Here is a 13,400-nt window from a genome sequence, read left to right as displayed (position 1 = left end):
GTGGCGGAGGTGCTGTGGAACTCCTGTCTCACTACCATTTTTCTTCTCAGTAGCTACTTCTTTTTTTCTTCTTTTTTTTTCTTGATGGCTCAGACAACATTAGAGTCGCAGGAATTTGATGAATCCACCCAATTGTACCATTTTCTGTTGGGTACTTAAAACCTAAAGCTCTATCTCTAATACAAACCTGCAGTGTTAGAGGAAATACAGAACACAACACATATTTCCCTAAACCCTTGAAATGCTACAAAGGTCTTAACTTGTATCTGTTCTCTTTGTAATTTCAGTCGCCTGATGTTACAGCACTTCGGACAGTTGTCCTTAAAGGCCTGCCAGTTATCCTCAGTGAGGACTCCACTGAAGTTTACAGGACTTGCCTCGTAAGTAAAAGAAACACTGATATCAATTTATTGACAAATCATGTTTATTATGTATTTCATAGCATTGTAAAATATTTTGATTAGAATTATTTTCGCCAACAAAGTTTAAAAATTCCCTTTGATTAAACAGTGCATAATGTCTTTAAAATGAGCTCAACTTTACATTCAGCAGTAAAGCAGCATACAGACAATATACACTCATTTTGCTGATATTACTTGCATGCCTAAACTTTCACAAGTTTTTGAATGCAGTGCTGTAGGGAAGTGTTTTCACAATGTGATATTAGTACTTTTACTAAAGTAAAGGATCAAAATACTTTTTCCACCACTGTTCATAATGTGTTCCCAAAGTATCAAATCCAAATAATCTAAATCAAATAACTAAAAAAGGTCAGTCAGGACATCCCTATTGATCTCATAAATGATCAGAACCATCATAAATGAGCTTGCAGGACACAGCGAAAGAAGAGGAACTCGCTGCAGTCACAGTTGGGGTGCTGAATGTGATTGAAGATGCTCAGCAGCAGGGTCCAAATGCAGCGCACCTCCAGCCCATCTCCACTGCCATCATACTTGAGGGAGGTACCGTCATGGACAATGTCCGAGACTTTCCCCAGGCAGTCTGCCTTCTGTTTGGGCTCATGTACGCACTTCGCTTGGACTACCCAAAATCCATGGAAAACACATTTAAATTCATTCAAGCAGTCATGCTTGGGCTGGGAAACAAAACCCTACCTCCAAAATTGACGACTCTGCAGAACAAACTAATGGCATAGGCCATTTTAAATAGCTGAGTATAATGTACGGTATGTCTTTGTACTGTACAGATTTTGCAGGTTTTAAGGGGACGTTTACTGTTCCAAGAAATATAATGTTGATAGTGTTTGTAAGACAGTGATGTATTTTATGTTATCTTATCACTGCTGCGCATTTTATACCATGGAAAAATGTTGATTGTACTTCCAAGTAAACAAAGAGTTAATCAGAAAGGAGGGACATGGGTAGGTCAGAGGGCAAAGAGGCAGGGAGGTGCAGAGGGAGAAAGGGAGGTAGGTGAGAAAGGAAGGAAGTTAGGTAGGGAAGAAGAAAGGTGAAGAGGTAGGTAGGGAGGGAGGGAGGAAGGAAGGTGATGAAGGTAGGTAGGGAGGGAAGAAGGAAGTTGAGGTAGGTAGGGAGGGAGGAAGGAAAGTGAAGAGGGAGGGAGGGAGGAAGGAAGGTGATGAGGTAGGTTGGGAGGGAAGAAGGAAGGTGAAGAAGTAGGAAGGGAGGGAAGAAGGAAGGTGAAGAGCTAGGTAGGGAGGGAGGAAGGAGGGTGAAGAGGTAGGTAGGGAGGGAGGAAGGAGGGTGAAGAGGTAGGTAGTGAGGGAGGAAGGAGGGTGCAGAGGTAGGTAGGGAGGAAGGAAGGTGAAGAGGTAGGTAGGGCGGGAAGAAGGAAGGTGAAGAGGTACGGAGGGAGGGAAGAAGGAAGGTGAAGAGGTTGGAAGGGAAGGAGGAGGGTGAAGTGGCAGGTAGCGAGATGGAGAGAGGAAGGAAGGGATGTAGGAAGAAAGGGATGTAGATGGTGGGCCTGGAGGGAGTGGGGTGTTTACTGGAGGGACAGTTTTTGCCCTTCATTAATGTGCATTTTTTCTCCCCACAAAAGTGGAGCATGTTCCCAGAGTCACAAATGCAATGCTGAGCATTAATATAAATGTTAATTGTACTAAGTTAATACACTGAGTGTTCTCCATTCATTGTTTTTTTTTTTTTTGGGGGGGGGGTGGCTCATTACAGTAATAATAATCTGTTTTTGTTTTTTGTTTTGTTTTTTAAATGAGCCTGTATCATAATTTCTGTAGTAGAATTCATACGTCAAGAAAATTAAGTTAAATTGACCTGAATATGATGTATGAGTAAAAGTGAAGATAATTAAGCTTTCACAATACATGAATATTAAGTGAAATTTACGAAAACAGATAAATAAATAAACTTTTCTTAACTCTGTTGATTTAAGTATTGCAAACTCAGAATAAATAAGTTACTGCTATTTAATTCATTTAAGTTGAGTACTGCCAACTCAATGTATATAAGTTAATGTAATCTAATTTATTTAAGTTAATTTGAGTACTGCAAACTCTATATAAGTTAATGTAATCTAGTTTAATTAAGTTCATTTGAGTTCTGCAAACTCACAATAAATAAGTTAATTAAATCTAATTTATCTAAGTTAAATGAAATAATTTTTTTAAGGCAACGACTTTGCATAATTTTTTAAAGTAAAGTCAACTTATTATATTTTACAGTGTAGTAGTGCTCAAAAGGGGGAAATGTAGATATATTTATTCATATATTTGCTTAAACTATAGATTAATCCATACACATATATTTGCTTAAATAAATAAAAAATATAAATATTTATACATATATTTGTTTAAAATAGAGTGTGGGGATTCCTCCCCCATAAACTCCCTGCCTTCCTGCTCCCTCTGCTGCATGAAGAGTGGGCGTGGGTCCGGTAGCTGCACACCTGAGAGAAATCACTTCATCACCTACCTACAAAACCGGCTTGTGGAGGCTTCACCCTTGCCAGTGGATTCCACATCTTCTGTGGTTTGTTGGCCCTCTAAGGAGCTTCCTACAAATTACGCTAAGCAAGCTTGATCTCCTTCTTGGAGTATTCTGGCCTTGGCCATTAAAGTATTTATGGTGTTGTTGCCCACTTGTTCATCGGCTCTCTGCCTTTTTTTCTCTTCGCAGTGCCTCCACGAGCCCACACCACGCCGGCCCTCCTCACAACCGTTCGCCTTACAGATTCCACCTTGTCTAATAAATCCCTTTCTATTGCACCTTCAACCCGCCTCCGATTTAAGCTTTTGGGTCCTCCACTACAACCCCGGTTTCATACCGTCACAGTAATCCACTGGCCCAACGAAATGGATCCAGCGAAATCGGACAAGCTATCAGAGGCCATCTACAACCAAGGAGCCCTGTTGGGACAGCACAAAGGCATGCTACGTAGCGTAGCCGGCTTCCTGGATGAACCCTCTCGTCAGGTGGTTCAACTCCACACTCGGCTCAGTGAACTTTCACTACAGCTCCCTTCAACTTCCCCTGTGAGTACTCCTGCTGCCTCAGATCCTGCTTCTCTCTCTCATACCCCCCAACCGTGTAGAGAACCTTTTGTGTCTCCACCAGAGCCTTACACTGGGGATTTCGGGTCCTGTGGGCAATTCCTCTTTAACTGCGAGTTAGTGTTTAGGCTACAGCCCTCCAGTTATTTGTCTGATGAGGCAAAGATAGCGTATATGGTCAATCTGCTCAGGGGTAATGCAGCTAAATGGGCCACTGCTCTTTGGGAGGGGGGCTCGCCCGTGTTGAGTTCTTTTTCTCAATTTAAGTCCCATTTTCGCAAGGTGTTTGACCACCCCGTTCAGGGGCAGGAGGCTGCGAAACGTTTGTTGTCCCTCAATCAGGGTTCACAAATGGTAGCCTCATATTCAGTACGGTTCCAGATTCTAGCCTATGAGTGTGGGTGGGATAACCAGGCTCTCAAGGCCATCTTTCTGAAGGGACTGTCTGAGCTGGAGTTTCCACACTCTTCACTAGAACTGAAGAAGCCTCTCGGATGAGAGGTGAAACGTCTTCAAGATAAACTTACGTCCAGTTGACCAGATTTTACTTCGCTTCGATCTACGATGACCTGGATGAATGAGAACCTACACAGACGTCTGAGAGTCTGAAAGATGAACTGGCAACTCGGGATGAACCTACCTCTCTCGAGGATCTAATATCACTAAGCATTAGGCTAGATAATAGGTTAAGAGAGAGGGCCAGAGAGAGAGCAGCGAGTCATGGCAGGAGGGCTCCCTCTGCTGGCCGGTTTCACTCCCCCGAGAGGCTTCATTCTGCCCCATCCTCTCCCTTTCCTCGGATGCCCCCTGCTGTCTCTGAGGAACCCATGCAGCTCAGAAAGACTCAGCTGAGTTCCAAGGAGAGACTGCGATGCAACCATAAGAGAGGAGACAACCCCGGTCCAACATGCTCTCATTCGCCAAAAGAGCGGACTCATCACGAGAGGAGAGTTTAGTGGTGAGTCAGACCTCTTCTTCCGGTAACTCTCCATCCAGAATCTCTCTGTTTCGGACTCTGGGGCAGATGATAATTTTGTTCACGACGGTTTCATCAAGGAACATAATATCCCCCTAGAGCCATTGCCACACCCAAAGAGAGTTAATGCTCTTGATGGACGTCTCATTTCCCTGGTCACACACCAAACTATACCCCTCACACTTATCCTTTCTGGTAATCACCGTGAACAAATTCATTTTTTTGTAATTCCCTCACCTCATTCCCCTCTGGTCCTTGGTCTCCCCTGGCTAAGACAGCACAATCCCCACATTAACTGGTCTAATTCCACCATTATAAACTGAAGCACGAGTTGTCATTCATTATGTCTTCAGTCAGCCATTCCCAGCTCCAGGCCCTCTAGCATCATCCCAACTCCTCCTGACTTATCCAATGTCCCTCAAACCTATCATGACCTGGCTCCTGTGTTCAGTAAAGACTTGGCACGCTCCCTACCCCCCCACCGACCCTATGATTGTGCCATCAATCTCCTCCTGGGTGCTCCTCTTCCCTCCAGTCGTCTGTACAACCTGTCACGTCCTGAGAAGGAGGCGATGGAGACTTATTTAAAGGAGTCCCTCGCCGCTGGCCTGATCCGTCCCTCGTCATCCCCTGTTGGTGCGGGATTCTTTTTTGTTAAGAAGGACAACTCTCTCAGGCCATGCATTGATTTCCGTGGTCTCAACGAGATCACCATCAAGGACAAGTCCCCACTTCCATTAATTGATCCCTCGTTTGAACCATTCTGCCATGCACAGGTTTTCACTAAGTTGGACCTCCGCAACGCATACCACCTTATCAGAATTCAGGAGGGAGACGAGTGGAAGACAGCCTTCAACACACCCCCGGGGCACTTTGAGTACTTAGTAATGCTATTTGGGCTCACTAATGCCCCAGCTGTCTTCCAGAGCCTGATGAATGACATCCTGAGAGACATGCTGCACAGGTTTGTCTTTGTCTACCTGGGTGACATTCTCATTTGTTTCCGCACCTGCAAGGAACATGAACAACATGTTCGCCTGGTCATTCAGTGCCTTATGGAGAATCGCCTTTTCATTAAGCCAGAGAAGTGCGACTTCCATTCCCCCTCGGTAAGCTTCCTTGGCTACATCATTGAGGCTGGCCGACTTCGCCCTGACCCTCGGAAGATTCAGGCCGTGGCTGAGTGGCCCACCCCCACATCCTGAAAGGAGCTTCAACGCTTCCTGGGTTTTGCCAATTTCTATCAGCGGTTCATCAGGGACTACAGCAAAGTGGCCTCCCCTCTCAATAGTCTCACCTCCATCAACACACCCTTTGTCTGGACCAAGGAGGCAGACGACGCCTTCGGCAAACTGAAGGAGCTGTTCACCAAGGCGCCTGTCCTCCTACACCCTAACCCCTCCTTGCAGTTCGTGGTGGAAGTGGATGCTTCTGAGACAGGAGTGGGAGCTGTCCTGTCCCAACGCAGCCCCCAGACCCAAAAGCTGCATCCCTGCGCCTTCTTTTCCCGCTGTCTTTCTCAAGCTGAGAGAAACTACGACGTGGGCAACCGGGAGCTGCTGGCTGTGGTGTGGGCTCTTCAAGAGTGGAGGCACTGGCTCGAAGGATCTGAAGTCCCCTTCCTCATTTGGACTGACCATAAGAACCTTTCCTATCTCCGCTCAGCGAGACGATTAAACCCCCGCCAGGCTAGGTGGGCTCTTTCTCAGCCGGTTCAATTTCACCCTTTCTTACCGTCCCGGATCCAAGAACACAAAACCAGATGCCCTCTCCAGGGTATTTTCTTCCCCCTTGGCGTGCACAGAGCCAGCACCTATTGTCCCCCCCTCTTGTATCCTTGGAGCGGCAAGATGAGAGGTTGAGAGAGCGGTTAAAGAGGCCCAAAAGGAGCAGCCTGATCCAGGTTCGGGGCCTCCTAATCGGCTATATGTGCCTGAGTCCACCCGCTCTCAGGTTCTACAGTGGGGTCACTCATCGAAGCTCACGTGTCATCCTGGAGCAAATAGGACTCTCCATTTCCTCCAGCAGAACTTTTGGTGGCCAAACATGGCCCGGGACACTCGTGAGTTTGTGGCTGCCTGCTCAGTTTGTGCCAGAGGGAAGGCTTCCCACAAGTCCCCTGCTGGTTTGCTGCGCCCCTTGCCCATCCCAAACCGCCCTTGGTCTCACATCGCTGCAGACTTCATCACTGGTCTCCCCCCCCTCGCAAGGTAACTCAGAGAATCGGTCAACAATTGTTAGTATGACTAAGATGGTCCATTACGTTCCCCTGACTAAGCTCCCCTCTGCTTTGGAAACGGCTAACCTACTGGTGTCGCACGTTTTTAAACTTCATGGCATTCCCAGTGACATCGTTTCAGATCGTGGTCCCCAGTTCTCATCACGAGTCAGGAAGGAGTTCTGCAAAGCGGTGGCCGCTGCAGCCAGCCTGTCATCTGGCTTCCATCCCCAGACCAACGGCAAACGGAGCAGGCAAACCAGGACTTGGAGAGCGCTCTCCGCTGTGTGGCGGCTCATCCTGCTTCCTGGAGTGAACACCTAACTTGGATTGAGTATGCCCACAACTCCCTTTCATGTTCGGCCACAGGTATGTCCCCATTTATGGCCTGTAACGGCTATCAGCCCCCCCTTTTCCCAGATCAGGAGGCTGATATAGCTGTGCCATCAGTGAAGGAGCACCTTCAGCGCATCAAGGAGGTCTGGAGGAATGTTAGGGCGGCCCTCACACGATCTGCTGAACGAAACAAGTGTCTGGCAGACAAACATCACTGTACAGCTCCAGATTACAAGCCAGGACAGATGGTGTGGCTCTCGTCCCGTGACCTTCCCCTGCAGGTGGAGTCGAATAAGCTGGCCCCTCGGTACGTCGGTCCTTTCCCTGTGGAGAAGATCATAAATCCCACAGCAGTAACGCTGAGGTTGCCAGCTTCTCTCAGGATCCACCCCACCTTCCATGTGTCTCTCCTGAAGCCAGTTGCCACCAGTGAGCTCAGCCCTCCGGCCGAGCCCCCTCCGGCCGAGCCCCCTCCACCCCCCCCTACTCGTTGATGACCACCCAGCCTTCTCTGTCTCCAGAATTCTGGATGTCAGGCGTAGGGGGTGGGGATTCCAATACCTGGTCGACTGGGAGGGTTATGGTCCAGAGGAATGCTCCTGGGTTTCCCGTAAGCTCATCCTGGGCAAGTCCCTCCTCCGTGACTTCTACAGGTTACACCCTACCAAGCCTGGGCAGACGTCGGGACACGTCCGTCGAGGGGGGGGGGGTATTGTGGGGATTCCTCCCCCATAAACTCCCTGCCTTCCTGCTCCCTCTGCTGCATGAGGAGTGGGCGTGGTTCCGGTAGCTGCACACCTGAGAGAAATCATTTCATCACCTACCTACAAAACCGGCTCGTGGAGGCTTCACCCTTGCCAGTGGATTCCACGTCTTCTGTGGTTTGTTGGCCCTCTAAGGAGCTTCCTACAAATTACGCTAAGCAAGCTTGATCTCCTTCTTGGAGTATTCTGGCCTTGGCCATTAAAGTATTTATGGTGTTGTTGCCCACTTGTTCATCGGCTCTTTGCCTTTTTTTCTCTTCGCAGTGCCTCCACGAGCCCACACCACGCCGGCCCTCCTCACAACCGTTCGCCTTACAGATTCCACGCCTCCGATTAAGCTTTTGGGTCCTCCACTACAACCCCCGGTTTCATACCGTCAGAGTGCAGGAAACACAAGGCAGTGAAGCACAGACCAGATTGTATAAGAGTGGACACAGGTGAAAAGGTCACAACAGGGAATAGCAGGAGTGTAGCTCATGGCTAGCATCACTCCCTCAAGCTAATTAGGTCAGAACAGAGTCCACAGAATTTTTACGGTAGCATGAAGTGGTGGGAGTCAGAAGTAGATAAGAGCAAGGTCATGAATCAGGGAAAAGAGAGGTTTTGATCTTCACAGATGCAACAAGTATATGATGGGAACAGATGGGGCTGGCACGCGGTCAGACAGAAGATTCTGCAAAATAACATGAAGATCAAAAATACACACTTGCACGCAGAAGCGATCACATAAGCACCTCCTTGTAACACATAAAACTGGAGAGAGAGTTAGATTGTTGGACTTCTTGCCCCAACGCCAGGGACAACGCATCTGCGTATGCTGACTCCAGGATAAGGGAAGATGATCTCCAGAGCTCTGTATTCTTTCCTGTTAATCAGAATAAATTCTTTTGAACGAACTAGAAGGTGTCCTCTCCAGATTTTGAACAGCGCAATATATACTCTGTGGGTCCTTCTGATTGATTAATGATGACTTGTTGAAAAATTCCTACACAAGTGATCGACAAGTATTCATCAGAGGCTAAGATGATACGAAGTAGAGGATGTAAACGGGTAAGTTACCCAATCAGCGCACGTCGTCACATTTTAGTCCCCATTCGGCTTGCTTGGAACCCCAATGGAGCAGGGATCAAAATGGTAATGGTTAGGACCGTGTTGTGGCCAGTGGGGAAAAAAAACGACCCTTCTCCACCTGACCCGAGCTAAAGTGAGCCAGTGGAAATGCACCCTTGGTGACAGGGTCAGAGGCATAGAGATTTTGGAGTTCTATTATTAAAACTAAATAATGGTAATAATAAAACTAATAATAAATTTTATTTATAGGTGGCTTTCAGAAACTCAAGGTCACTGCACAATTACTATATAAAAACATGAAATCAAAAACACACAAGAGATACACATGAAATAAAAACAGGTTAAAATACAATGTGACTCTGACAGAGAATGTACTCCTAAACAGATGGGTTTTGAGTGTGGATTTGAAAAGTAGAAGTGAGGTGATATCTCTGAGCTCAGGTGGTACTGAGTTCCAGAGCTGAGGAGCAGAATGGCTGAAAGCTCTGCTCCCCATGGTAGTGAGACAGGCAGAGGGGATGATCAGATGGATGGAGGAGGAAGATCTGAGGGTACGTGAAGAAGTGGCAACAAGGAGGAGGTCGGAGAGATATGGAGGTGCGAGATTGTGAATGGCCTTAAATGTTAACAGGAGGATTTTGAAATCAATGCGAAACTTGACTGGGAACCAGTTGAAGTTTATCGAGAAATGTGTGAGTGAGACCAAAAAGGAGGGAATTACAGTAGTCCAGGCAAGAAGTGACAAGGCTATGAACAAAGATAACAGTGGTATGGGGGTAAAGTCAAAGTGAACTTTGGTGTCAATCTTGCCATGTAACAGGCATTACGTAAGGGAGGGGCAAAGGCGATTCATGTTACATAGGTGGAAGTATGCAGACCGGGTCAGGTTATTGATGTGGGATTGGAAAGATAAAATACTCTTGAAGATGACACCCAGATTCTTGACCTGAGGGGAGGGGGAAACAAAGCGATTGTCAAGAGAGAAGCTGTCAGTTTTTCAAGTGTTGATTTAGTACCAATGAGGAGATAGTGGGGTGCCTGAACACTCAGTTATTTCAAATTGATGATAAAGTTTGGTTTTTGCCTCTAAATTAAGGTAAAGGGTCTATAGAACAATTTTGGTCGGAGACCAAGATTAAAAATTGTTATCGAGGGGGCGCTGCAAAATACAAAAACTGCTATAATTTTTGATTGGATTGTCCAATTTGTTAGCCCATTTTTCAAAATGGACACAACTGAATCTATGAATTTTTTGATACAAAAGTCATAATATTTCCACACAGTTGCAATAGAACATTATTTTTATTGCTATGTGTTTACATCACATTTTAGTCCCCACTTGGCTAACTTGGAACCCCAGGGGAGCAGGGACCAAACAGTAACAGTTAGTACCATGTTGGGGCCAGTGGAAACATGCCCTAATTGTTTACAGATGGACAGTTTCCAGATGACAAGGATGTCTACATCACTGCTGATTATCACGTCCACCATGTTGGAAGCATTCCTCTAATGGATCAATGCAACCATGAGGAAGCTGACACTCATGTCCTTGTACATCTTCGCCATGCCCTCCAAACAGAATCACTTGGGATGGTGCATACTGGAGACACAGATGTTGTTGTAATCCTACTAAGTAATTTCCATCATATCAAGGCTTTGAATGTGGCTGCAGAAATCTGGATCTCCTTCAAAGCTTGAAAGACCACAAGAATGATCCCACTGAACTCTCTTCCCACAAACCTAGGCACAGCAACATGCAAAGCCATGGCTCTCTTCCATGCATTCACTGGATCAGACAGCACATCTTCCTCAAAGTTCAAGGGTAAACGATCCTGCTACAAGTTACTGCATGAAGTCCCAGACCTGACAGAGGAGTTTGCAAATATCATTGACACTCCATTCCGAACTTCATCAATGCTGAAAGAAGTCGCACTAAGCTTCATTGGTAGGCTATACTCACATGAGTAAAATGATGTGGATCTCATTCAAATGAGATTGTTCTCACAGAAGATTAGGGATGTGGAAAGAATTCCCCCAACAATGGATGCTTTGGATCAACATTTCAGAAGGAGTTTCTTCCAAGCAAGCATCTGGAGTCAGGCATGTATGCACCTGTATACATTTAAACTGTAAACAGTTGCAATGATGGTGGGAGTAGGTCCAGACAGTTGACATACAGTGGATTCAAAGGAGTTGAAGGAGGGGACAGACACCGGCGAGACTCCCCACTTCTCGCGGTAAATTATCGCGAGACCTCCTCCTCAAGCCACGAGGTTGACAGATGTGAACAAACCCCGGAGGTGTGGATTCAATGAGTTGGGAAATGTCACTGGGTTGTTGCCATGTCTCGGTTAAACAAAGAAAATCGAACCTACGGTAAGTGAAGAGATCCTGGACAAATGCCCTTTGCTTGTGAGCAACCGGATGTCACTTTTGGCAGCAGTTTTAGTGGACAGAGCTAGGTTGGCTCGCACATTGTGGTCAACAACCCGACCGGTGCTGCATGGATGGCGGCGAGAATTGGACAAGATGGACTTTATTGTTGTCAAGTTGTCAATTTGGTCTTTCCAACGGGAATCACGGTGGACATATCTCTGGCGGGGAAGGAAGACAGTGTAGGAATGGAGGTGAAGTACAGCCAGCGGGGGCACAGACAGGTGGAAATGCAGTTGGAGAAGCTAAGCAATAGAGTACAGGAGCAGACCTGTCACAGGTTGGAGACCAGACTACAGGAGGGCAAACATGGCCCAGATGAATATCCTGCTGGTCAACATCATAGACTAGGACCTGAGGCACTTCAGATGTAAAGGTGCAACCAAATGAGGCTCGATAGCCAAAACAGGACAGGTAGGATATTAGTTCATACACACGCAGGAGTGTCAATTAAACCATGGCCAAAATATGTGAGGAATAAATCTCCCAGATGAGAGCAATTGCATAGTCAATTTAAAACAAGTTTAGGGTTAAAAAGTTACCGGTGAGCAGCGGCAACAAGTCGCACCAACGTTCACTCAACCGGAAGCTGATAATAAATACTCTAACTATTCTATTATTTGTTATCATTAATCTAAATCATGGCGTTAAAATGACAATTACGCTTTTTCGGCCAATATATAATCCTACTCTGTTCTATCCATCCATCCAATTATTCCTGTTAAGTGTTGCGGGGGGGCTGGAGCCTATCCCAGCAGCTATGGGCGAGAGGCGGGGTTCACCCTGGACAGGTTGCCAGTCCATCGCAGGGCCAACACATATAAACAGACAACCATTCACACTCCCATTCATACCTATGGTCAATTTAGAGTATCCAAGTAGCCTAATTAGCCTAATCCCCAATTGCATGTCGTTGGACGGTGGGAAGAAGCCATACAGGCACAGGGAGAACATGCAAACTCCACACAGAAAGATCCCGTAACTGAGCCGGGACTCGAACCCGGAACCTTCTTGCTGTGAGGCGACAATGCTCCACTGCACCACGTGCCGCCTCCGACTTTGTTTTTAGAATAATTATGAGTGTCATCGACATCTGATATGTAAAATCACTTCAGTAATAGAAAATTTAAACCTTGCTTTTGGTGACTACAAGATGTCTGCAGTGATTTATGACAAAACACTGACATATTTGTAAGTGACTGTTCCCTCTCTACAGACCTGGCAAAGCCAACTCCTCTGCTCAGTCCATTGGCATCCCTCAGAATCCTTGTGGAAATGACATGGCCGAATGGCTTCAGCATGTTCTCAAGCTCTTGCTCATCTATGGACACTGGTAGGTTGGAGATGTACAGGTTGGTGGGGTCCTGTTCTTGTTGCTATGATGAGAGAAGACGGGAAGAGTGCATAAGTTTACATTTCAACAATAACTGTGGTAACAAAACAATTTATCCTACAAATTTTAATGACATAACATATTTGTTGATTGCCTCCATAAAGAACAAAAGCTGAAATGCACTGATGAGATTAATTGGGATGTTTTGGTGGATCCTCTCTTCAATAGAATAACATTGAGTAAGAGACTGTACTTTTGTGGCGCAAAACAGCTCCTCAATATGCTCAATGTGTGATGCAGAATAAAATAGTTTCCAGTCACCTCTAAAAGCTAATTTTGCAACACTGTATGCATTTGATGATATGGCAGAGGCATGCAGGTTACTTATCACCATACTGATGACAAGATTGTCACCTATAAAAATATCGGTGAATTTAATTAACAACTTACTAAGTAATTGGCAAATTTGACTTTAAAAGAAATTACACATATATGTATATATATATATATATATATATATATATATATATATATATATATATATATATACATATATACACACACACACACATATATATATATGTATGTGTGTGTATGTATATATATATATGTGTGTGTGTGTGTGTGTGTGTGTGTGTGTGTGTGTATGAACTGTTCAGAGGAGACTACGCGAATCAAGCCTTTATGGACTAACAGCTCCTAGGAAACCACAACTAAGTGATAAGTAGAAGAGATTTGGTTTGGCCAAGAAACACAAGGAAAGGACATTAAGACGAGAG

General features: G+C 45.7%; 1 protein-coding gene across 4 annotated transcripts in view; it reads right to left on the bottom strand.

The window, feature by feature from the left end:
- LOC147253772 (RNA-binding motif, single-stranded-interacting protein 3-like) overlaps nucleotides 1–13,400 on the bottom strand; it is a 228,604-nt gene that overhangs the window by 68,774 nt on the left and 146,430 nt on the right. For all 4 annotated transcript variants that reach the window (XM_086219056.1, XM_086219057.1, XM_086219055.1 and 1 more), the window contains one exon: nucleotides 12,507–12,664. In XM_086219056.1, coding sequence (XP_086075182.1) covers nucleotides 12,507–12,664 — 158 coding nt within the window. The remainder of the gene's footprint in view (nucleotides 1–12,506; nucleotides 12,665–13,400) is intronic.

Source organism: Aulostomus chinensis, chromosome 11 (genome assembly GCF_037954235.1).
Source record: "Aulostomus chinensis isolate RoL2024-O1b breed Wild chromosome 11, RoL_Achi_v1.0, whole genome shotgun sequence".
In the NCBI taxonomy this organism is placed as follows: Eukaryota; Metazoa; Chordata; class Actinopteri; order Syngnathiformes; family Aulostomidae; genus Aulostomus; species Aulostomus chinensis.
The sequence above is the reverse complement of the archived record's forward strand: the minus strand, read 5'-3'. Positions and strand labels throughout refer to the sequence as shown.